This window comes from Barbatula barbatula, assembly GCF_947034865.1.
Source record: "Barbatula barbatula genome assembly, chromosome: 20".
NCBI classification, from domain to species: Eukaryota; Metazoa; Chordata; class Actinopteri; order Cypriniformes; family Nemacheilidae; genus Barbatula; species Barbatula barbatula.
Genome location: NC_136783.1, coordinates 20,856,789 through 20,879,592, shown reverse-complemented (window position 1 = coordinate 20,879,592; position 22,804 = coordinate 20,856,789). Strand labels below are relative to the sequence as shown.

Here is a 22,804-nt window from a genome sequence, read left to right as displayed (position 1 = left end):
TTTTTTATTGTGCATTCCAATTAATGTCAAACTATAGTTTGTTTGTTTCGATTAAGTAATAAAATCATTATAATACAATATAATATTCGATTTTAATATTTGGTTACAGATGGAGTTAACTGTTTTTGCAAATTAACTCTTTATTTGTACAATCAAAAATAAATAAAACCTTTTTATTATTAGAATTATCAGTCGTTTTCAGAAAATGTCCCCGCAAGATTTTTTTTTTACGGATGTTTGGTGTCCACAACACAAGATTTGCCCTTAACCACAATTTTTCTTTGTTTTTGGACCCCAAAATGCTGAAAACCTGTGAACTTACACTCACGTAATGTGTTTGATTTCCAGAGAAAATCAGTCTTGAATATCAATTAAATGATATATATCAAAAACACACACATACACACACTCTCAGAAGTTTTGTGCACTTGTTTGGCTGTGTTTTCCAGCTCTGTCGTCTCTATCGTAGCTCTCTGACACTGATCCGGATGAAGAACGATGCTGACAAGTGGGTGGTGCTTTCTGCATTCAGCGGTCTTCTCCTCCTCATCTCCAGAGAATTCCCACAGCGCTCGAGTCCTCGGCACAGATGAATCGCACCGGCCGCTGTCACTTCAGCTCCGGGATAAAAAAATGCTACCTTTCCGGTCTCTCGCTTTGTCAAACGGACAAAAAAAATGAACAGGGATCCGTAGGGGAAGCGTTCCCGAGGCCGCTGACAGCTCTGACAAAATAACCAGCGCCCTCGTTATTTTATATGCAAACAATGATAAAATGAACTGTATGGACACGTCATGTTAGACAATCAGCACGGAGACCCCTGACATGCCGCCCGGCGACTGTAACAAAGTGCCTGGGCTTGCCACGGGCGACACCGCGCTTAATTTGCTGCACAATGTCCCTGTAATTAGATGAATTTGGCTCAGGCAGAGGAAAAGACAGCTAGATCAAGGTCTTGATGAATTAGGGGTCCACTGTCAAGATCAAATCACATTAATCAAGGCGAGCGAGTGGTGGGACAGCCGGTCCCCCCCACCCAACGCCGCTCTATGTGTGATGAATAGGCTAGCTGCCGGCGGGCCGACCGAATGCATCACCATCAAAATCTGTGAATTTAAATGTAAGAACAGCACTTCCACAATTCTATCGATTTATTCTGCTCTTTTAAGATAAACCTACCTACGAGGCCCGAGACCCCGTTTCGAAAAAAGAAAAGTCGAAGGTGTCGTATTTAAGGAAGGGAAACAACAAAGTGGAACTTCGGAAACTAGCGCGGCCCACTTTGTGTTCCGTTTCGGCGATGCCGCTGCTGCCGAAAATTCACGTGGGACGCAGAAGGTCCGGAGGTTAACCTACATTACTCGAGCTGTCCACCTGAACCTGAGAAAGATGCTCTAAGATGCTCTTTTTCTTAAAACCAAAAATACAACATCAAGCCTAATTTTACACAAGTCGCCGGTTTCAGAAAACATCTCAACATACTCGACGTAGATACAAGACATGCGATCAAAACTCGACATGAACTATCAAACACAAAATCTTTGTGGAGCAATAAAGAATTTCCAGGTGTAAACTCCTATTTTGTCAATACTTTGACTTTCGCTCACCCAAATATTTAAACCGTGTCATTTAACACGTCTGTGCAAGTCTTTCTTCAGTGGAACACAAAAGAAGATATTTTGAGAAATGTCTCTGTGGTTTTGTGTACAGGTTTGACATGAGGACAAGTGACTGATGATGTTTGGGTGAACGATTACTTTAAAACATTAAACAGAAGAGAGATGAGATGTTTGATATCGCTTGCATTTGAAGAGATTTAAATGTGACATCGACACGAAGTGAGATTTCGAAACGGAACGAATCAAACAATGACTCTTAAATCAGACTTTTAGGTCAGATTCATTGTTCTGAATAAACCGGTCAAATCTTAACGTCAAGCTCTGATACGAACATCACGTGTTTTTATTAAAGTTTCCTACATCAAGTTCACATTGTGTTTGTTTCTGGATCAAACTGCATTTGAATGTTGCATGTGCACCTGCATTCTGACCGCAGGGATAAACAAAACACACAAGTGCAGAGATTATTTATGTGCAGAAACGCGTGACCGCAGGCTTACCCGTGCAACGCGTGAAGAGCGTGAGGCTCGTAGTGGTATCTTCCCTCGTGGTGACGCACGTCGACCGGGATGGGAGAATGGAACGTTGGGAAGATGTGATGGGGGCCTGCAGAAAGAGAGAGGTTTGAGAAACAGACAGACTTTGAAACAGGAATTTTCAAAGGGAACGGCGCTACAATAAAGTAACATGAATTTCACAGGGCGCTGAGCAGTTTCGTGTAAAATGTTGGCACTATCACACAAGAGTGGATGAATAAATAAATAATCAAAGTATCTCAAGAAATCCTACATCTCCAACATAAAAGATATCCAACTGGGCTTTTGACAAAGACCTGCAGCTAGATGCTCTTTGAACTCGTGCAGATGATGGACGTTACAGAGGAAAAAACCACCCGGGACGCAAACCACGACTGACAGCGCAGGGAGAACGTTTCGCGGCCGGGCATCGCAGCTGCAAGCTCAACTAGACCGTCTCCGCCGACCGCGCGTCCCCGACACCCGTTGCAACCCCAAAAACAAAGGCATATCAGGGTGACGTCAAATCTAATGGGTGCTGTATGGAGAGGTGGGGTAACTTCAATGAGAAATACCTCCTTGGATTAATTTTTTACAAGACAACTCAGCCTTTTACAGTTTGCTGTATATATTAGTCGGCTTTTCTTTTCATCATGCTGTCGTCGGCTGTATCCGATTAAATGAATCCAGAGGATCAAAATCAGCACACTCCTGTAGTAAAGTCTCCGTTGGCTCGGGACGTCCCGTTTAAACGCTGGGCTTCATTAGCTGTCGTGATAGCCGCAGAACGCTTTATAGAGCCACATGTGAAGTAACTTCGTGTTTTAACAAGATTTTCGTTCTAATTAAGAGACTTCTCATGCCAGATGAACTCTTGCTTTTCACTTGTTTGTTATTGCCTTTCTATAGAAAATGCTATGCAATGCTGCAGCGGTGTGTATGGTTGCTAGGACGTTGCGAGATGGTTGCCAATGCGTCATGAGTTTTATTGCATTGCTACACGTAACCCAAACTATACAGACCACACCAAACCCTAATTGGAGAGAAAAGAGTCAAACATGAGGGAAGGGTCGAGGTGCTCTCTGAACAGCAGCAGCGAGCGGGTGTGTGAGGTGACCCGGAGAGGTCAGAGGTCACAGGTCATTCTCTACACCTGGTGCAGTTTCTCCACTCTTGTCAGAGGCAGCGCGAGTCAGCACATTCTCTCTCTCTCTCTTCTCAATCACTCGCTTCACCTCTGACAGAATGACGAACAGGAAATCACCTGATACCTTCATTTCACTCTTTCCGTCTCCTTTTCTTTTTAATATTCTCCCATCTGACTCCAGGTGAATCTGTCGTGATGACATTTTGATGAAATGCATCTGTTAAATGAATAAAGGTAAATATCATGTAAAAATGTATCATTTCGCCCCAAAATGACCTGTAGGCTTTTCATCTATTTTCTTTTACATAATATTTTTGCAGATATGGCCAATGTTTATGCAAATTTTACATTTAAGTCCATTAATGTTGTTTTTTTAACAGTGACTGTCTATTGCTGATTAATACAAAAGAAAATCTGCCTGATAAAGTCATACAAGTACGGGATGACATGAGTAAATGTATGTCAATAAATATTTTTATGTAAATGAACTCGTGAATAATATCGAAAGTCATGTTTGCAACGTGCCAGATCATACAGAATTCAAACAAGACGTGGGATTGACTGATATTTCTACAATCACCAGCTAAAACCCCAATTGAACGACATATTTAAAAACGACGTCAACTGTACAATTTCCTATGATCAAATTGTGCTTAAAAACATTATTTTTCATGTTTCTGTAGATACTTCGCATGCGCGAAGCTTTGGGCGGCCATATTGTGAGTTTGGCAGATAAAAGCATCTGCCAAATGCATAACTGTAAATGTAATATACACATAAGGATTAAATATTTTAATAGAGATATGTTCATTTATCTAAGCCTGACAAAAACACATGTTTGTTAAGATCAAAGTACCTGCACATAAAACTTTCTTTAAATCATGTATACTTCCGTCACAAATAAGCTCCACATGGCCTGTTGTGTCTCTATAAAATAAAAACAACACCTAAAAACGTCAAACAATTCTCTGCGTGACTGTGGTTTGTGTGCATCTCATTATTGTGTTTGTCATGGAAACTGCCTCAGGTTAATTGATAAAAAACGCACAAAAACACACCTGACTTTAAAAAGAGACCCATAATGTCACACAGCTGTTAGAAACACAACAGCCCGTCTGAAGCATCTTCTGCATTTAGCCCCTCGCTTGCAGCTGCTGACACGCAGAGACGTTTGGGTCCGACCTTTAGCTGTTACACCTCTGTGAGGAGCGCAGATCTGCTGCTAGATGCCGCGCACGAGATCACAGGAAACGTAACCGCCCTCCTCTCCGAGCGTCTTCATTCGGTGCCCGAGTGCGGTTAATGCACCATTACTAATGCAGTGGGTGAGTTATTGCTGGGGCCGATGGGAAAAAAGGTCGAAGATAAAGAGAAACGGAGAAGTGGGTCAACGAGACGCGACAAACCTCGAGCCCTGCTGGAATCCGCACACTCCGGGGTCACGGCCCGGGTCCATTTAAAACAAACTTTACACTTTAATCATAAACCCGGAACACAAACTGGGGTAATTATGAGTACGAGAAATACACAAACTCTGATGTTTGCGAGGGCGTAAACACTCGCTGTACAGAAATGAGACAGTGTAAGACCCCCGGCCCCTGTCATTAAAACTACAAGTTACGCCGCGGTTTCATTCATCTGCGCTCGCCCTCAATTATCCACATTACCGCAGTTTTTTCCAGTGTCGCATTTTTCATGTCAGCACAAACACGGCGACCCGTTCGCGCGCCCGCGCCCTCCCCCTGAAGAGGCTCGCGGAGGCCCGGGGCCGTCTCCAGAGCAGCGGGCAGGATTATTCTATCATGCCGACAGGCCCATTGTTCCGTCTCAACAGGAAGAACAAAAGAGAATCGCTCTGGAGAGTTCAAGAGGCGCGTTTAAGAGCTTCGGTGAGCTCTATCCCCTCAGGGCTGCAGAGTTCCCGTTAAGCCCCCTCACATCTATTAGTCTTTAGGTGATAACATTTGTTTCCACATTTGAGCGAAGCATTTTTTCAGTGTCACGAGCGAAACGGGTTCCGCGCGCATGGACCCCGGCATCCAAGAACCTGCAACATCTGCGCGCTCTCTGAGGAAATGACCTTTCTCATTCAAACCCAGAGCGTTTGTGTAGCAGGGTCTGAATCACGTAAACGTGGTCCCACTTAACTTTAAACTGATGTAATTCTGCTTTGAATAACTCGGGCATACGCGCACAACTGCTGTCTTTGTTGTAGTCTAATCCTGGGATGTAAATGGTTTGGTTTGTCAGGAAGCACTCAACAACAATAATGATTTCTTGAGTGGCCCGGGTCTTTGCCTAGCAATTAAAAGCTTTCTCACAGAATCACAGAGGGGAAATTAGACCGGAAATTCCTGCAGAATAAAGCTGGCCTCAGGCCTAACCAAACATCACCATGCCAACCATTAGCGCTGCAATGCATTCTGGGATTATACCTGGAAGCACAGACTCCGCTGTTGTTTTAGGCACATCTGTTTGAAAGCGATTTAGTCGGGTCTGAAATCAACTAACTGAAGAAGTTAGCAGAGATGACTGGACTAGAACGGATCAAATACAGAAACAGAGAGACCGAAAGAAAATCTTTGCTAAACGAGATGATCAAATAAAACTATTTAATTAAATGTAAAAATTGCAAATAACAAATGCACATGAAGACGATGAACACCATTTAGAAACTTAAGATTATTATAATATGGAAACTAAACCAAAATTCTGGATTTCACTAGATGAAAAAACAACCACCATCTCTATACTAGAACTAAAACTATATTTTCACCATCATCAATTGCTTTTATCTTCCAAAGATAAGATTAAAATGTCGACACTTAAATTCAGTAAAACACCAAGAAAGAGAGGAAATGTGTTTATTGTCTCTTGTTGAAAGTAAATTTGATCTTTTACCCAGCGAAGGATAAAACCAACTCATTGTTTGGTGTTCGTTTTATGTTTAATGCTTTGCCGATATTGTAACTAAACACAATAATGCCAATAAATGACCTCTAAACTGAAACAGAGTAAGAGAGAGAGAGAGAGAGAGAGAGAGAGAGGCATGTTGTTAGCATGCTGTTTGTGTAATCTGTGTACTTACGAGTACAGAAGTGTGTAAAGACAGATTACAGGAGCGGATGATCCGCAGGCACCTCAGCGTCTGATTTATCACCTCTGCCTGTAATCGTGCTGCTTAACACACAGGTTTGTCCAGATTAAGTAATTACCTTAAAGCCGAAGTTTATTATCTTTAATTCTGGCACGATGATAAAAGGAGGCCTGTCGCCGAGACCGAGCACAAACAAGCGCCGGCGCTGAATGAATAAGGGAGATAATTAAAATGCCATGCATTACAGTGGCGTTTCTGTGGGCGCAGTTGGTGCAAACCCTGCGAGAGAAAACAGCTGGACCAAAGCTGCAGCCGGTGCACATCTGTACATAAAACAAGAAACACACCTGAAAGATGACTCTCAGAAAACACGTTCCTGGTGCCATTGTTCCATTTCAAGAAGGAAAAAGATTTCAACGTTATGTTGACTTTACAGGAGTGTGTTTGGGTTCGCGGTAACAGTGGGAGGTCAAGACGACATCAGTCCACACGAGGCATCTCTGACGGATGGTCTCACGGGCAGAAAATAGCCACGGTTACGTCCCGCTTCAAACCTTCTGACACTCGGCAGGCTCTTGAGAAACACAGATGACCAGAGACACTAAAATAGAGATGTGGTCCATCAGCAGTCCAGACCATCGGAGCGGAGAGAACGCAACGCTGAGCATGTGCTGTCACATCACCAGGGTCATCTCACAGGACACACCGCACCAGACATACAGAATCACTGAGAGCTGAACTGATATTTTCGCCCCAAAGATGCTTAATATATGGAGACGTTTTGACCGCAAAGTCTTGTCAGTCAACACATATCAACGACTTTTATTTGTGCATACTGTTTTGAATTCATATTAGATATATTTTAATGCCAAAAATAGGCGAGAACAATTCCAACTAATCTTAAACTTGAATTGTGATCTCAACATTTAAACAACAAAAAGTATCAGCAACCTTATTGTCATACAATGTCATAAAAACTGTCTGAATGACGACTGAGATTCTACTGTTGAATAAAAACAACCAAAACAAATCTGCTCAGAGTGCTTAAACAAAACAATCAGACAGAAAAAACATTAAGAACGTTTAAAGATGCATTCAATTCCAAACCTAAACCATCTGCACAAACTTGAAAACAAATGAGAATTTAGGTTTATTTTACACACTTAATCTACCGCGTTCACTGATCGTCATTAAGAGAAAATGTCTGAAGCTGAATGAAAAACACGTGTTGGGTGCAGACTCATGCATGCCATGGTCTTCGCAGGGGATTATGGGTAATCAGCCACTTTAACTGTACAGTACGGATCAAAAAACGTCCTATCCTGTCTCTCAGAAAGTCTCTTTATCGATCACAAATGCTACACATGTCAAATCCACACACCTGTGCATGAATGTGTAATGTTGATCTAGGTCTGCTCATGACGACACAGTGACACATCTGCTAATGTGATTTCAACAGCTGTCTACAGTACACTGAACTTTGACCCTTCAGATCATCACCAAAGCCAAAATCACACCGTTCTGAACACATATACATATATATATATATATCAAGTGTTTTCTAAAGAGAGATGAAAATATTTATAGCATATCCTCTGATCTTCAATGATTCAATCGGGATGGTCTTCAGGTGTAAAAACTTAAAATATATTAGATTTAGATAATTAGATAAAAATGTCTCCCAAGAGAACGCAGAGACAGATGAATAAAATGTATTATGATGTGATTTTTCTGTCAGGTATCAAAAAAAGGCAGTTTTAATTGAAATTCTTTAATTGAATAATGAACTTTAGTCCTAACATCATTGCTTAAGGCAGGAAGTGTGGATTAATAAAGCGGGCGTCTGTGGGCATGTGACCCTGTTTTCACTGTGACCTGGTTTGTGATTCAGTGTAATTAGCTTTTGTGTCAAGATGAAGGTGAAGCGCAGGGATGTGTTAAACAATATGAGTCACACAACAATGTACGATTATTAGAAGAAAGCACAAATGAAGACCCACCCCTAAACCAAACTGTCATTTACATATATATACACAAGACGTGTGAAGTAAAATAGATTTAACTAGAAAAACTAAAGATAGACAGTAAATACAACTTGATGATTTCGTGGGTTTGCTCTGTGGGGTTGATGTTATGTGTAACTCTAACCGCTGGCTCATGAACAGAGCTGTGACTGCGGGGGTCCGGAGGGGGGATGCATTTCATATGGCGAGAGCAGGGCCTCATCTGATTTTCTCTGTAATGTATCCACAGTAATAACAGAGCGTGAGGGCTGTCAGAGGTGATGGGACCGTCCTCATGTCAAACACTAACTACACACACACTCCTGTAAGAATCCACATCTGAATTATATCTACTGAGACACACAAAACATAACAGCCGAATGTTGGGAACCGGATTTCTACACTCAAACTGGGTTCTAAAAAACAGAGAAGTAAGGATGAAAGAAAGAAAGAAAGAAAGAAAGAAAGAGTAAAGAAAGAAAGAATGAGACAGAGAGGAAGAAAGAAAGAAACAATGAGACAGAGAGAAAGAAAGAATAATACAGAGAGGAAGAAAGAAAGAAAGAAAGAAAGAATGAGACAGAGAGGAAGGAAGGAAGAAAGAAAGAAAGAATGAGACAGAGAGGAAGGAAGGAAGGAAGGAAGGAAGTAAGGAAGGAAGGGAGGGAGGAAGGACGTAAGGACGTAAGGACGTAAGGAAGGTCGTAAGGAAGGAAGGAAGGAAGGAAGGAAGGAAGGAAGGAGGGAGGGAGGGAGGGGGGGGAGGGAGGGAGGGAGGGAGGGAGGGAGGAAGGAAGGAAGGAAGGAAGGAAGGAAGGAAGGAAGGAAGGAAGGAAGGAAGGAAGGAAGGAAGGAAGGAAGGAAGGAAGGAAGGAAGGAAGGAAGGAAGGAAGGAAGGAAGGAAGGAGAATATGTCTTTATTTACACCATAAAGGTGAAAGACAAGCTGTGTAACATTTACATCTAATTACAAAACAGAGACGGAGCGAAAAATAAGAGAAAGACTGAGAAAAAGAAAGAAAGAAGAGAGAGAAGCAATAAATAAATAAAAAAAGAATAATTTAGACACAAAGACTGAAGGAAAGAAAGAAAGACTAAAAGAAAGAAAGACTGAAAGAAAGAAAGACTGAAAGAAAGAAAGAAAGAAAGAAAGACTGAAAGAAAGACTAAAAGAAAGAAAGACTGAAAGAAAGACTGAAAGAAAGAAAGACTGAAAGAAAGAAAGAAAGACTGAAAGAAAGAAAGAAAGACTGAAAGAAAGAAAGACTGAAAGAAAGAAAGAAAGACTGAAAGAAAGAAAGAAAGAAAGAAAGAAAGACTGAAAGAAAGACTGAAAGAAAGAAAGAAAGAAAGAAAGAAAGAAAGAAAGAAAGAAAGAAAGAAAGAAAGAAAGAAAGAAAGAAAGACTGAAAGAAAGAAAGAAAGAAAGAAAGAAAGACTGAAAGAAAGAAAGACTGAAAGAAAGAAAGAAAGACTGAAAGAAAGAAAGAAAGAAAGAAAGACTGAAAGAAAGACTGAAAGAAAGAAAGAAAGACTGAAAGAAAGACTGAAAGAAAGACTGAAAGAAAGACTAAAAGAAAGAAAGACTGAAAGAAAGAAAGACTGAAAGAAAGAAAGAAAGAAAGAAAGAAAGACTGAAAGAAAGACTAAAAGAAAGAAAGACTGAAAGAAAGACTGAAAGAAAGAAAGACTGAAAGAAAGAAAGACTGAAAGAAAGAAAGAAAGACTGAAAGAAAGAAAGAAAGACTGAAAGAAAGAAAGACTGAAAGAAAGAAAGAAAGACTGAAAGAAAGAAAGACTGAAAGAAAGATTGAAAGAAAGAAAGAAAGAAAGACTGAAAGAAAGAAAGAAAGAAAGAAAGAAAGACTGAAAGAAAGAAAGACTGAAAGAAAGAAAGACTGAAAGAAAGAAAGACTGAAAGAAAGAAAGAAAGACTGAAAGAAAGAAAGAAAGAAAGACAGAAAGAAAGACTGAAAGAAAGAAAGAAAGACTGAAAGAAAGACTGAAAGAAAGAAAGAAAGAAAGACTGAAAGAAAGACTGAAAGAAAGAAAGAAAGAAAGACTGAAAGAAAGAAAGAAAGAAAGAAAGAAAGAAAGAAAGAAAGAAAGAAAGAAAGACTGAAAGAAAGAAAGAAAGACTGAAAGAAAGAAAGACTGAAAGAAAGAAAGAAAGACTGAAAGAAAGAAAGACAGAAAGAAAGACTGAAAGAAAGAAAGACTGAAAGAAAGAAAGACTGAAAGAAAGAAAGACTGAAAGAAAGAAAGACTGAAAGAAAGAAAGAAAGAAAGAAAGACTGAAAGAAAGAAAGAAAGAAAGAAAGACTGAAAGAAAGAAAGAAAAAAAAACTGAAAGAAAGAAAGAAGAAAGAAAGAAAGAAAAGAATAAGGTAATGGAACAGGTAAAAAGTATTAAATAGATGAGAGATCATCACTGCTCCAGTGTCTATGACATCATCACATTGAGTTGTGCTCGTGCCGCAGGACGACTCGAGAGCTGCAGACTGTGTTCATGAGCCACTCACATCTTAAACCCACATCACACACACACACACACACATGCGCACGCACACACGTGGAGTTTGGGGGGGAACACTCATGTTAAAGCACAAAGAACTTCATTCACAAGCGGATCTTTTGTGAAGCAGGAGGGGAAAAGACTCACTGAAAGCAATCTCACGACCCCCTCGACGAGTCACTGATGAGAACTCTTTATGAGTCTTTATGAGACTCTGCAGAGCTCTGGATCGCTTTTAAAACGAGACTCTGTACAGTACACAAGAGAAACACATTTACACTTTCATCACATCTGCTCAACACGCCTCACAGAGTTTCACATCTCCATGATAACATCTGCCAAAGCACCGGCTTAAACGAACAGGACTTTATTAGTGTTTCAGTTTGTCTATGAGAGGAAAAAACTGAAACTGAATCAAAATAAATCTCTGTTCTCTACGGGTCAGGACGGCTGATATAATACTGGATAAAATATCTCATGAGTTACCACACCTTCTCTAATCTCTTGTTAATCTTTTAATGCTGTTTGTTAAAGATATTATAGCAAAAAAAAGAAAAAAAAACAGCTAGAATGCATTAAATCTGTTCTAGTTTTTTAAGCAGGTATCTAAAATTGTAGTGGCCAAAATAAAAATACTCACTTTTTACTATTCACAAGGTGAAAATAACATCATCATTCTGAAAAAGTAACAACGCACTTGGAAAAGTTGAAAATGTTACAATTTGTCAAACCCCCCAAACAATGTGGCCGTACAGAGTTGTTGAGTTCTTTGAAGGTTTTGTTTTTAAATTTGTATCCACAAGTATCAGAAACAAACTTAAATCCTCTATTCGTCCGCTCTCCTCAGTGATCCTTCAGGATTTGATCAAATGTCTTTCCGGTTGATGGCCTAATTTGATATAATATCAAAATATCTGCATAATAAGTCATTTCTCACGTCTATCGGTGAATGTATGGAGATAAATTGCAGCATCATGATCACATTTTCCTCTCACTCACCGTGAAAGGAGATTGCTTGGTTTACGCTTAAATCACACGTCAGAAAGATGGAAAACTGAGAGCAGAAGATGAAATGGATTTTGAGTGTATGGGATCTTGTTTTGGATCATATAATGAAGGCCAGTGTTCACAGCGTAACTACTTCAAATGACCTTCAGTGCTATTAATGCGTATATCTGAAGATCAGGGAGTTAAACAAAGGTGCGCTATTACTTGATGATAAAGCCAGAAAAACTGTTCCCAAAACTACAGATGAGAATACCGCAGACGGTTTGACTTTTTTCACATTTACCTCGAGTGCAAAAGTACTTTTAAATAGATCTGACCCGTACGAGCATCAAATGTGTCCAAATAAATATTATGAGGAAGACAAACCTGACACACACAACATCAACACTTGTTCCTCCTCTCAAGGCGTCTCTCCATTCAGAGTAGATCAAACAGAATAACATGCTCAAAGTTTCTTAAATGCAAGTCCAGGATTAAAAGTTAAAACTGAACGCAAAAAATCCACAGTCAGACCAAATAACTTCTGCAGTAATAACACACACTTTGTCAGTTACACAGATCCTATGGTATATTTTCTCATCCACACGTGTCGTCTGGATGACCTGCGGTTGGCGTGTGGCGAGATCAGCGCCGGTCATGTGACCCGGACTCCATCAGCACAGTTTTGCTCTCTTCACGTGTGTGAAAGCACCAGCGCTCACTGGTTTCGAAGAATTCTTTAGCTCTAGTATTCGACAAATCTTTGGCAGAACTGAAATTCTTCCACAGGATGAGCATAATTCACTTTAACAGCAGAGAAAACCGCTGAACACATTCCAGAATACACAAAATCGCACTGACTTACAATGAGGGTGTAACTTATTTAAACATATCAATAGATGAGAATATCATAGAGAGTGGGCTTTCTCCGACAACAGCCAATGAGAAATGACACAATGGGCCATCATTCCGACCACCATTCGGCAACCACATAGCAACATGCTATAAACCTCTTAAACAAACAAAGTGGAAACATCAGGTTTTTAATCATATCAGCTAAAATGTAAACACTTTATGAAGGAAATAAATGGCAGTGAATTTTTTTTAATTTAGTTTATTAGGGCTGCACAATAAACTGTACCATCATAAACACGTATAACATTGTGTGATTCGTTTTCTTGTCCTGCAGGAGTAAAACATGCTGTTCGTATTTAAGTTTATTTGATGCATTTTTTTTCAATAAAGAGTATAAAACATCTGTGTTGGTTCTATAACTTTCGATTATAAATAGTATTGTTTTACAAATTTTATTTTGATTTTTTGGATGAATTGTTGCCAACATTATTAACATTATTACCATGACCAGAGAAGCCAAGAAAAAACACAGTAATCGAGGGGTCTCATAGGTCTGGAGCTCAAGCAGAGATGCTGCAAACATACAGATTTGACAAACACTTTATTTATAAAAAAATTATTTAACCAATTATGTACATACTAAAAAAAGAATGAAAAAAACGAAATAATAATAACAGCTCTTTTCCAAAAACAAGTTTTCATCAACAATAGAGCACAATGCATCTTCACTGCACCATTCAGATTCAAAAACATAAATGGTGCTCATTAATTTATAGAATTTACATCAATAAGAATTTGTGACTTTAGTATGTTTTTTTTAAACAATGTCTTGTACACATTTCCTTTCTACTCTATTTCTTCTAGTGGTATAAACAGCATATTTTGCTTGTCCTATAATACAATTGATCAAATTACATTTTAATTTCTGGACTGTAGAAAAAACAAATACAAAATATTTTTTTTATAAAAAAAGGAAAGAGTAAAACCATCAACAAATCCAAAAGAGGATCAAGCCGAAAACGATGTTTAAAACAATGAAAAATGGTCTCTCGCTCCGAACAAACTGACAGGATTTAAAATGGAAATAAAAGCATCACAGCAACAGCTCCACGTAGGATTCTCCATTGCAGATCACCAATTCTTTTTAGTTAATGACGGTTTATACAGTGCTCTCCAAACAATACATTCGTTATCTCCCAAGTTTAACAAAGGACTAGTATAGCAAGACTTATGCAAAGTGGGAGTAATTTCAATATCTGGAAAGAAATCTGTGGCATCAGAGAGAGAGAGAGGTTGTTTTTGGGTGAGATTTATGTCTCCAGTAATCTGCGAGCTCACGATTACTCTAACAAGCGTGAATCAAGTGTTCAATTAATATCAGATCGACTGAACTGCACGGCCAGCTGCTTCATATCGCATTATTATAACATCAACCAGCTGCAATATGCAGCCAAACCCTGTGAGGTCATGATGACATCACTGCATGTTTGCGTTAATACAACCATACGTGTTCGTCTGTAAGTGTGTAATAAATCTCACTTCTGGCTCTCTCCTGTTTTTTGATCATTTTAGTGAATAACACACATAAAAACGTGCCGTGACTATAAATAATGTATAAAACTTGTGTGGGTTAAGTGCAACGTTTCACATCAAACTCAAATTTTTCTCTGTTGTGATCTCTGGGCCGTTCTCTTAAGTCTCTAAGAAACAACTCCTTTCTTTTTTTTGCTGAAGGAAAAGAGTTTTAAAAGGCCTTGTGTATCTAAAGTTGCAATCAGCACGGGCGTCTATAAATAGACTCCTAAATGAGCGGGCGAGAGAGTGAGTCTATCTAATCTTTCTCTCTTTCTGGGCCCCAAAAGAATCTCAGATTAAAGGAGGCGAATCTCACAAAGCCATCAAGCTAAATGTTTACAAAATGTATGTAACCTGTGGAGTCATTAGCTCCGGCGGAGAAAAGTGCTTCCATGTGGGTAAAAATTGAAATAATTAGCATCTCATCTGCAAAAGCTTTCTCATTACCTACATGTGACCCGGTACATGAGACCAAGAGGACTTCCTTCTAAAATATCTTATATACACGCACACAAAACCAGCCAAAAGTTTAAGGTCACGTTTTTAAAAATCCAAAGTACATTAAACCATTTTACAACTGAAATAGAAAAATGTAAGTCTGGCATCCTTGAGGTTTCAACACGAGAGGCTCTTTTGTCTTCTATCAGTCAAATGAAGACCATAAAGTACATTTAATCAAATCAAATAAAAGTTGAGTGAGTGAGTGTATTCATACTAATAAACATCTAAAGATCTCAAAGATGTAAAAATATTTCAATGATTGAATGACCCGTAACCTTTGACCAGTAGAGATTGTGTCAGTCTGTTGTGGATGAAATGTGAAATAAAAAAGGTTAAAATATTAATTATAAATATAAAATATTAATATTATATATATACATATATTGAAAATAAGTGACTGCAGAGCTTAACTTCACTTCAATACTTTTAAAAAGAGACGGGAGGATTAAACTCGCTCTCTTCTCTGTTTGTAAATGTGTAAGTGCTGCGGTGCGGGTACTTGTCTCTGTCTGCATCTGTACCGCATTACTGTAAATAAACACAATAAAAACCACAAGTGCCCTAAAGACGGGCTTCTCGCCGCGGCCTCAGCAGGCGTGTGAACCGGCCCTGCGAGAGACTCATTTACAACCTACAGAGAAAGAAAATTCCCTTCTCAAGAAGATTAGTGATGTCCTTTTGCAGTCGGAGGTGGATGCGGTGCCGTTTCGGACACATTTTTCTCTGCCAGCGCGCTGACCCCTGGGGTCTCCCCCGAGCTGCTGAGGAGTTACCATGAGGCCCGCCGCCCGCCTTCGTCAATTATTCACTGTCGCTGCCGCGACTTCATCCAGTTGATAAAGGAAACTGTCCTTATCGGTAACCAGGCTCTCTTAAACAACTATTTACACCAGCCGGCCCGCCACCATCCATCCAGCCCCTCTTCAGCTCTTTAAACCGCTTTCCGTTTTGAATAATGCGACCGCTTCTTCAACATAAAATGCGTCGCAAGTTCAGATAAGGCGTGTTTTTAAACGTTTAAATTAATCAAAATAGTTTTTCTAGGATGTCATTTTACGAGAAACATCTGCGCGACCTCCCCGGGTTCACTCCGTGGCCGCAGGTCATATTGCGTTTAGTTAACATGTAGTCAATTACAGCTTCAGCTTACCATAAATCAACCAAATAACGTTTGATTTGCTGGCGCTCATGCAAGAATACACCTTTAAGCGTGGCTGTATTTACATTTGACCTCGTATTGTTGGTGCGAGCGTGTGTTTGGTTCACGTCTGTAAAGATGTTAAGTATCCTGCCCGCCGCTTCCCTCAGGGCCGACCCGACTCAGCAGAAAACAGGCTTCCAGCACGGCGACGGCGCTCGGCTCGACCATCAATCACCTCACAACACGACACGCTCACTTTCACCATGATGTATGTCGTGAGACACCGATTCCAGTTAATCAAGTCATTACCCATAAGCCCCGGAGCTACATCAGCTGACCTGCTTTATACAGCCTCACAGCTTTCTATAAAAATGCATCGAGTTTTAGATTCGTAAAGTATGAGACCACATTGAATATATTTATTTACAGCTTAAAATGAGGATTTTTAGAAAGACGTTGGCAGCATTTATTAATCTTAGTTCATGTTCATTTCAAAATTGATTTTTAAAATCAAACTTTGTGTTCACATTGGTTCACTGGTTAATGCACAACAAATTAACACGAATGAACAAAAAACAATGATTAATTCACAATACATGTTGTAAATATATTGTTAATGCATGTTAGCCTATGCATAAAAAATGTTAATGAATGAGAGTTCATTGTGAAGTTTCACAGTAAAATAAATATGGTATGATATGATATGAAACCAAAAAACATTTATTCTACCTTTTTCTAGTCATTAAAAATATGCAAAATATGTCAAAATACTTTACCAAACTGCAAAAAGCCCATACAAAATACCAGATAAGTTCTCTTTATCTCAATCAGGGCTGTCACGATTAGGAAATTTGGCTGACAATTAATTGTCTATTAAATATTACGATTATGGCGATTAATTGTCTGTTTAAAGGTGTTGACGATTTAACTATTAATGACAATTAATTTAGTCAATGAAGAAAATATACACTTAAGAAATGTGATCATTTGTAAATAACTAATATTATTTACTGTAGTGTGACCTTAACAGAGAAGAATTGAGTCTCAAGTGCTAAAACTAGATATTAAGGTCTTGCTGTGTAGATGACGCAAGTCTGGAAACAAAGCAAATCAACACAAAACACACAAACTTAAACAACTCAAACGATGGAGAAATGTCATTTGAATGTAGTGCAGATGAAGGCCGGTGGATGTAAAATGCTGCAGATACAGCAGGTTGCCCTTGTTTTCTTAGGATTCACAAGTATTGCGGTTATCTGAAATATTTGCAAAGACGCCAAATAATTGCAATGAGATGATTATTTAATAATTGTGACAGTCCTTACAAGCTATTAAAGAGCAAACTCTGAGCCATAACATTTTTCTAGATATGTAGGTAAATCTCACTTCTACACAAAGAAGAATTGCATAAATGAATAATAATTTATGTGGACATTTGCGATATTTGCAATTCAGATGAATACAAAACACCACAAATGCCGCTACTTTTAAAATGTGATGTTGCTATTGTTCGTGATGTATATGTGAACGCTTCGTTTGAATGTATTTATTAAGGCAGTCTATGCAAACGCTTGCCAAGGACGAGTTTCCAAAACAGTGCAGGTACCTGAACAGATCAACAGCCCACCACACAGCAAGTGTCCGGTTAAAGGCACCATACAGAGCCGTGGACACACGGTCACATTTTAATTGAATACATGCATTGTTTTCCCTTTGAAATCAGTCGACTGATGCTCTGCTTCATTATATGCATAGAGGTCTACGAGAGCGGGCCCCGAATACATAAAACAAATGACCAGCTCTCGTGATAAATGGTTCTATTAGCAATCCAGATTGTTAAAGTCAGATATAACCGAGCGGAGGGGCGAGGCGGCCCATTTATTTTCCCGCTCCTCACGCAAATAGCTTGTTTTTTATGTGTAAATAACATATTAAAAGTCTGCATTAGCCGTGTTCTCTGATGGAGAGGAAACTGCCGGGGATAAATAATGTCGGACAGGGTATAAAACACAAGAGCGGTTTAATGGCGGAGGGCCGCGGTGTCTTCGCGGTGGGCATGACTTAGGTGACAACATCGCCGCAGCCCATTGTAAACTCCACATTGACCATAAAGCCGGCGTGTATTAAAATGGTGTGCGTCTGTTTGCCGGCAGACTCGAGGGAATGTGATCTCGGGTTCAAGGACCTCGTGCTGCATATTCACTTATCAGAGTCTGCGGGCCGGAATAATAAAGCGGATTAAAGCGATAAGTAATTGCTCTGTCGCAGAGCGCCGGCAAACAGCTGAGACTCATTCATGAGAGTGAAGAAAGAGACGCGACGGGTCCGTACGACAGCTCAACAACCTCACAGACACCGAAGATGCTAAATGTTTACGACCCAGGACATACAGACCTCAAGTTTCTTTTAACGGGGAAAACATTTACCTGGTTAAGATTGGTTTATCTACAAGTTGAATCCGAATTTGTTTAGCATACTTTAAAAGGATTATGTGTTTTTACAGTGAAAGAATAACATCAGGTGAAATATTTCTGCAGAGAGTAAACAAAGGTTCTTTATGGTGTCAATTTGTACGATATAAATCGTTCACATGTTTATAAAATAATATAATCGTTCGAAATAAAGCAGTAATGAAGCACGACCCCCAGACCAATAGTCAATGGGATGCGAGCATCATTTACTGAAATATACAAATGTATGAATTCATTCTACAAAAAAAGATTTAAAAAGTACAAAATAAATTATATAAAAATATATTATGTGAAAACTGCAGGAGCCGAATCCCCAAAAAATCTTAAAGGGGTCATATGGCGCAAATACGTGTTTTTCTGTGTCTTTGGTGTGTTGTAAGTTGCCCAATGCATTTAGACAAAATTGCTTAAATGAACGTGTCTGAACAAAAGATGCGTTCTATCTAAAAGCGAATGCTCGCCCAGACCTTCCTGAAACGCCTCGTGTAGCCACACCCCCACAAATCTACATCAGTTCGTGGTATGATTTGACTGAGACCGCCCAAATGTAAAGTGGGCGTACCTGTCAAATGAAGAGGAACCTGATGTTCCAAATATGGTAAGAAGCGTTAGATTTCCGTCACACGGTTGCAGTATTCCACCAATCACTACGCACTGGTGAACCGGCCAATCATAGCACACCTCGATTATCAGATTTGTAAAAAATCTGCGTGGAGCAAAGAGCAGATACAAACATGCCGGTATGTGGAAAAAACTGTGTTTTTTAACCTTACATTGTGTTTTCACGTTCAATAACATCTAAAACAAACGATAATATTCGTTTTAGCCGTGTCATATGACCGCTTTAAAAAGACATGACTGAAGACACACAGCAGCTCATATCAAGACGTTCAGATTTTATTGCTCAACTGTTTCTCTCTTATGGTTCAGGAGATTTGATGAAGTTGGGCATCAAGTCTCAGATGTTTCCCCTAAAGCTGCTTATGAGAAAGAGAATCAAAATGAGACTGTAATCTCTGGGACTGAAACCCTTATTGGAGTCTCTAATGAGACTCTTTCTCACGGGAGAAATACCTGAGATGTATATGAGACAAAACTCAATCCGCAACTCAAAGCTCGTACAGACTGTTGCTCTGATTTGAGATTGTGATGTTCACGGCAAAAAATTAAAACAAAGTATTAAAGTTTAAACAAATAGGGTTTGAAATGATAATTATCTTTTAGTCGCTCTTTAATATTCATTTGCCCAAAACATCCCTATAGACAAAACTAAATATTGTTCTTATTGTCAAACGACAAATGTGCCAATTCCACCAAGCTCTTTGATAAACAATGAATGACTGTTTTAAATACTGGCAGGCCACCAAAGTCTTTCATTCATATCATGAAAAAAAATGGCACAAAGTTTATTACCATTTCAAAGGTGGAGCTGTGGACGGATCTCAACGGCTCTCAGACGGCCGCGTGTCGTCCTGCTGCTTCAAATAATTCATTACGTTTATACTCCGGAGGTCAGAAGAAGCTCCTTCAGTCTCATTATACACGACTTTTATCACTCGTCCACAGACATGTTTAAAACATGCTCTCTCTCTCTCTCTCTCTCTCTCTCACGTCCCATCATCCCAACACTCTGAAGACCATCCAACGGATATAAAACTAGAAAAAGTTTGTCATATGTAATGTCCACGACAGATTTACTACAATGTGCAGCGCTAATAAAACATACCAAAAATTTACAAAATTATATTCTCTGTTATGTCTCAATGGTTTCTCTGACAACCGTCTCATATGTTTCTCCAAAGATAAGGAGAAATAAAATGATGTAGATTGTAGAGGTCGAATAATCTGCATTTGTGTCAATTTGATGGGAAATGTTTCGTTCATATTGAGATCTTCAATAATATAGAATTTTGATTGCAGACTTCAGGTTTGTCGACATCTCTTCTGAAGGAGAAATTTGAGAAGCACACATGAGAAAAAGCTTGGCTCCAACAGACAACTAGGAGAAATAGTTGAGATATTTGTGAAATCTCATCTAAGTTCCTTTCTTAGGTTTAGGAAACTATTTTTATTAACTTTAAATCAATACATTTTTTAATTCCTTGTTATTATTGTTGTGATAATTTTTTATGATTCTTTTCATTATTTTAATATAAAGCACTTTGATTGACCGTTGTGTGTGAAATGTGCTATATGAATAAACTTGCTTTGCATCGCAGATATTTCATCTACGAAACACCTCAGTAATCTCACAAACATCTCCTCGAGAGTTTCAGATACAGATCTCAGATACCAATACGTGCATTCAATAGTCGGCGGTCTCAATATGAGCTCATGCATCTCTCAGATTCATCAGAGCGTAAATGAGCGACACTATGTTCATGTCAGTAGAAAACCATGACATCACTGATCCTCAGTAAGCACGGGGGAAATACTCGAGATGAAGGTGGGACTTGATGAAACTCCACAAAGACTACAAAGCCATCACCTATCATCGGTCTCAACACTACATTTAAGAAAGAAAAACACTGACTAGTTGTAAATCTTGAGAGCGGCGATGGAGAAAAGTCCAGGATTTATGATCATAAATTCTTCTTTCTGTTCAAGCGTATTAATCATGTAAAAGTGAAAATGGCGCTCTATAAATAATGCCATTCATCTGCTGGCTCTCCACCGTGTGGCCTATTTTTCTGCTCCATTCTTGAACAAATTTTCTTTACAATGGCAGGCCACCAAAATCTCTCATGAATGTGTACAGCCTCACCAAACCACAGCGATATTACCATTTCAAAGGTGGAGCTCGACGGAGGGACCACGTCGTCCGCCGCTGCCATTTTAACTAATTCATAACACTTATACTCTGGAGGTTAGAACGAGGTCTTTCTGCATCATTATATGCCTCCTAAAGACATGTTTTAAACATTGCTGCTCTCTTCCTATCCGTTCAGTCCCATCCCGTGCGTGTAACTTCTGATTAATCTCCGGGCAAATGGACCGCGGAGCAGAATGTTGGGTTTGATGCCTGCAGCGGTGCTGATGGTGCGAGGAAGACTCGTGTATTGCACGCGCACCGGACGCTCTCTCTGTATTACACAGAAATGATATTAGGATTCATATCGGGCCTGGCGGAGGTTCACCTCTGGCTCTTTAGGGGCTTCTGGCCCGTCTTATCAGGGACGAACGGTGCCGTGAGCATTTTCTCCCTGCATGCCATTTTATCTTAGAAATGTATATTTCATGGGCATTTTATGATCCGCAGCTCTGCTGCAGCCGGTGTGATATATACGCTTGATCGCTTCATCTTTCTTAAATTAAATAGAAAAAAACCTTTCGCTTAAATAGAAAGGTCTGTAGCTTTGAAGTGATCACATACGTGAAAAAGGTTGATGACGCAATTTCTTCACAACTTTATACTCTCAATAATAACAATGCCCCAGGTCCTAAAACCGCCCGCCATTGATTCATAGTAGTAGTGACATAAACTTAAAGCTAGTAAATATGACCACAGGACACAAAACAGCCTTAAGAGATTATAGACCAGCTCTCTGAACTTCAACATAAAAGCATCATGTTCACAGCATGAATCCTGACGGGAAGTGAAAGCGTGTTAAAGAACAGACTCGTACCTCTGGCCAGAGATGATGGAGAGGGTTTTTTGTGCAGCTCACTGAAGCCGTTTCCCTCCAGAGAGGACGTCTTGCAGTCCTTCTTCTCAGCGGGCACATTGCTTTCCATTCTGGCAAATACTGAGAGAAAGAGAGACCAAGGATTATTAAAGAGAAAAACATCACATCCAAAACTATTTTTAAGATGACGTCAGTCCCCCGATGAGCTGAAAGAGGGCGCAAAACAGAATATAAAACCTCACATCCGTCTGTTTATACAGCAGTGACCAAAAGTGATGGAACATTGATGACTTTGCCTTTAATTCAAGTGTGTTTGAAGCTCATCTTAAATCCTCTGAAGCTCAAGAGCTTATATGGCAGAGTTTAGGCATAGAAAATATCACACAATCTTGATAATTAAAGTTATACAGGAATTCTTTGAAGGTTATTTGTAAAAGTGCCATCGAGAGAGAGTTGCGTCAACTCCGTCGACTCCAATAGAACCGTTTTTTCATAGCAATGGCGGTTCATGGAGGCTCTCATTAGTTCCCGGAAGTTGCTTAAGCAGGCCGACTGTGACTTATTTTCAAGCCATTTAAATAAAAACTTTTAACAATGAAGGAAATCAAGCACTTAAAGAGAAAACGCCACTTCCTGGAACTATCTGAAGGCTCCATGAAGCACGTGACACGCCAATGTTTTCAACTTCCGTTGTCACGACTCTCTCAATGTGCTCGTGTAAATCCCTTCAACGTGATGCTGAGAATTTGTTA

The 22,804-nt window shown here is 39.5% G+C and overlaps 1 protein-coding gene across 1 annotated transcript in view; it reads right to left on the bottom strand.

Moving 5' to 3' along the window:
• gli2b (GLI family zinc finger 2b) overlaps positions 1–22,161 on the bottom strand; it is a gene marked incomplete at its 5' end in the record, with an annotated part of 39,795 nt that extends 17,634 nt beyond the window's left edge. The window contains 2 exon segments of the mRNA XM_079482520.1: positions 2,120–2,225; positions 22,053–22,161. Coding sequence (XP_079338646.1) covers positions 2,120–2,225; positions 22,053–22,161 — 215 coding nt within the window.
• Between the last annotated feature and the right edge of the window lie 643 nt (positions 22,162–22,804).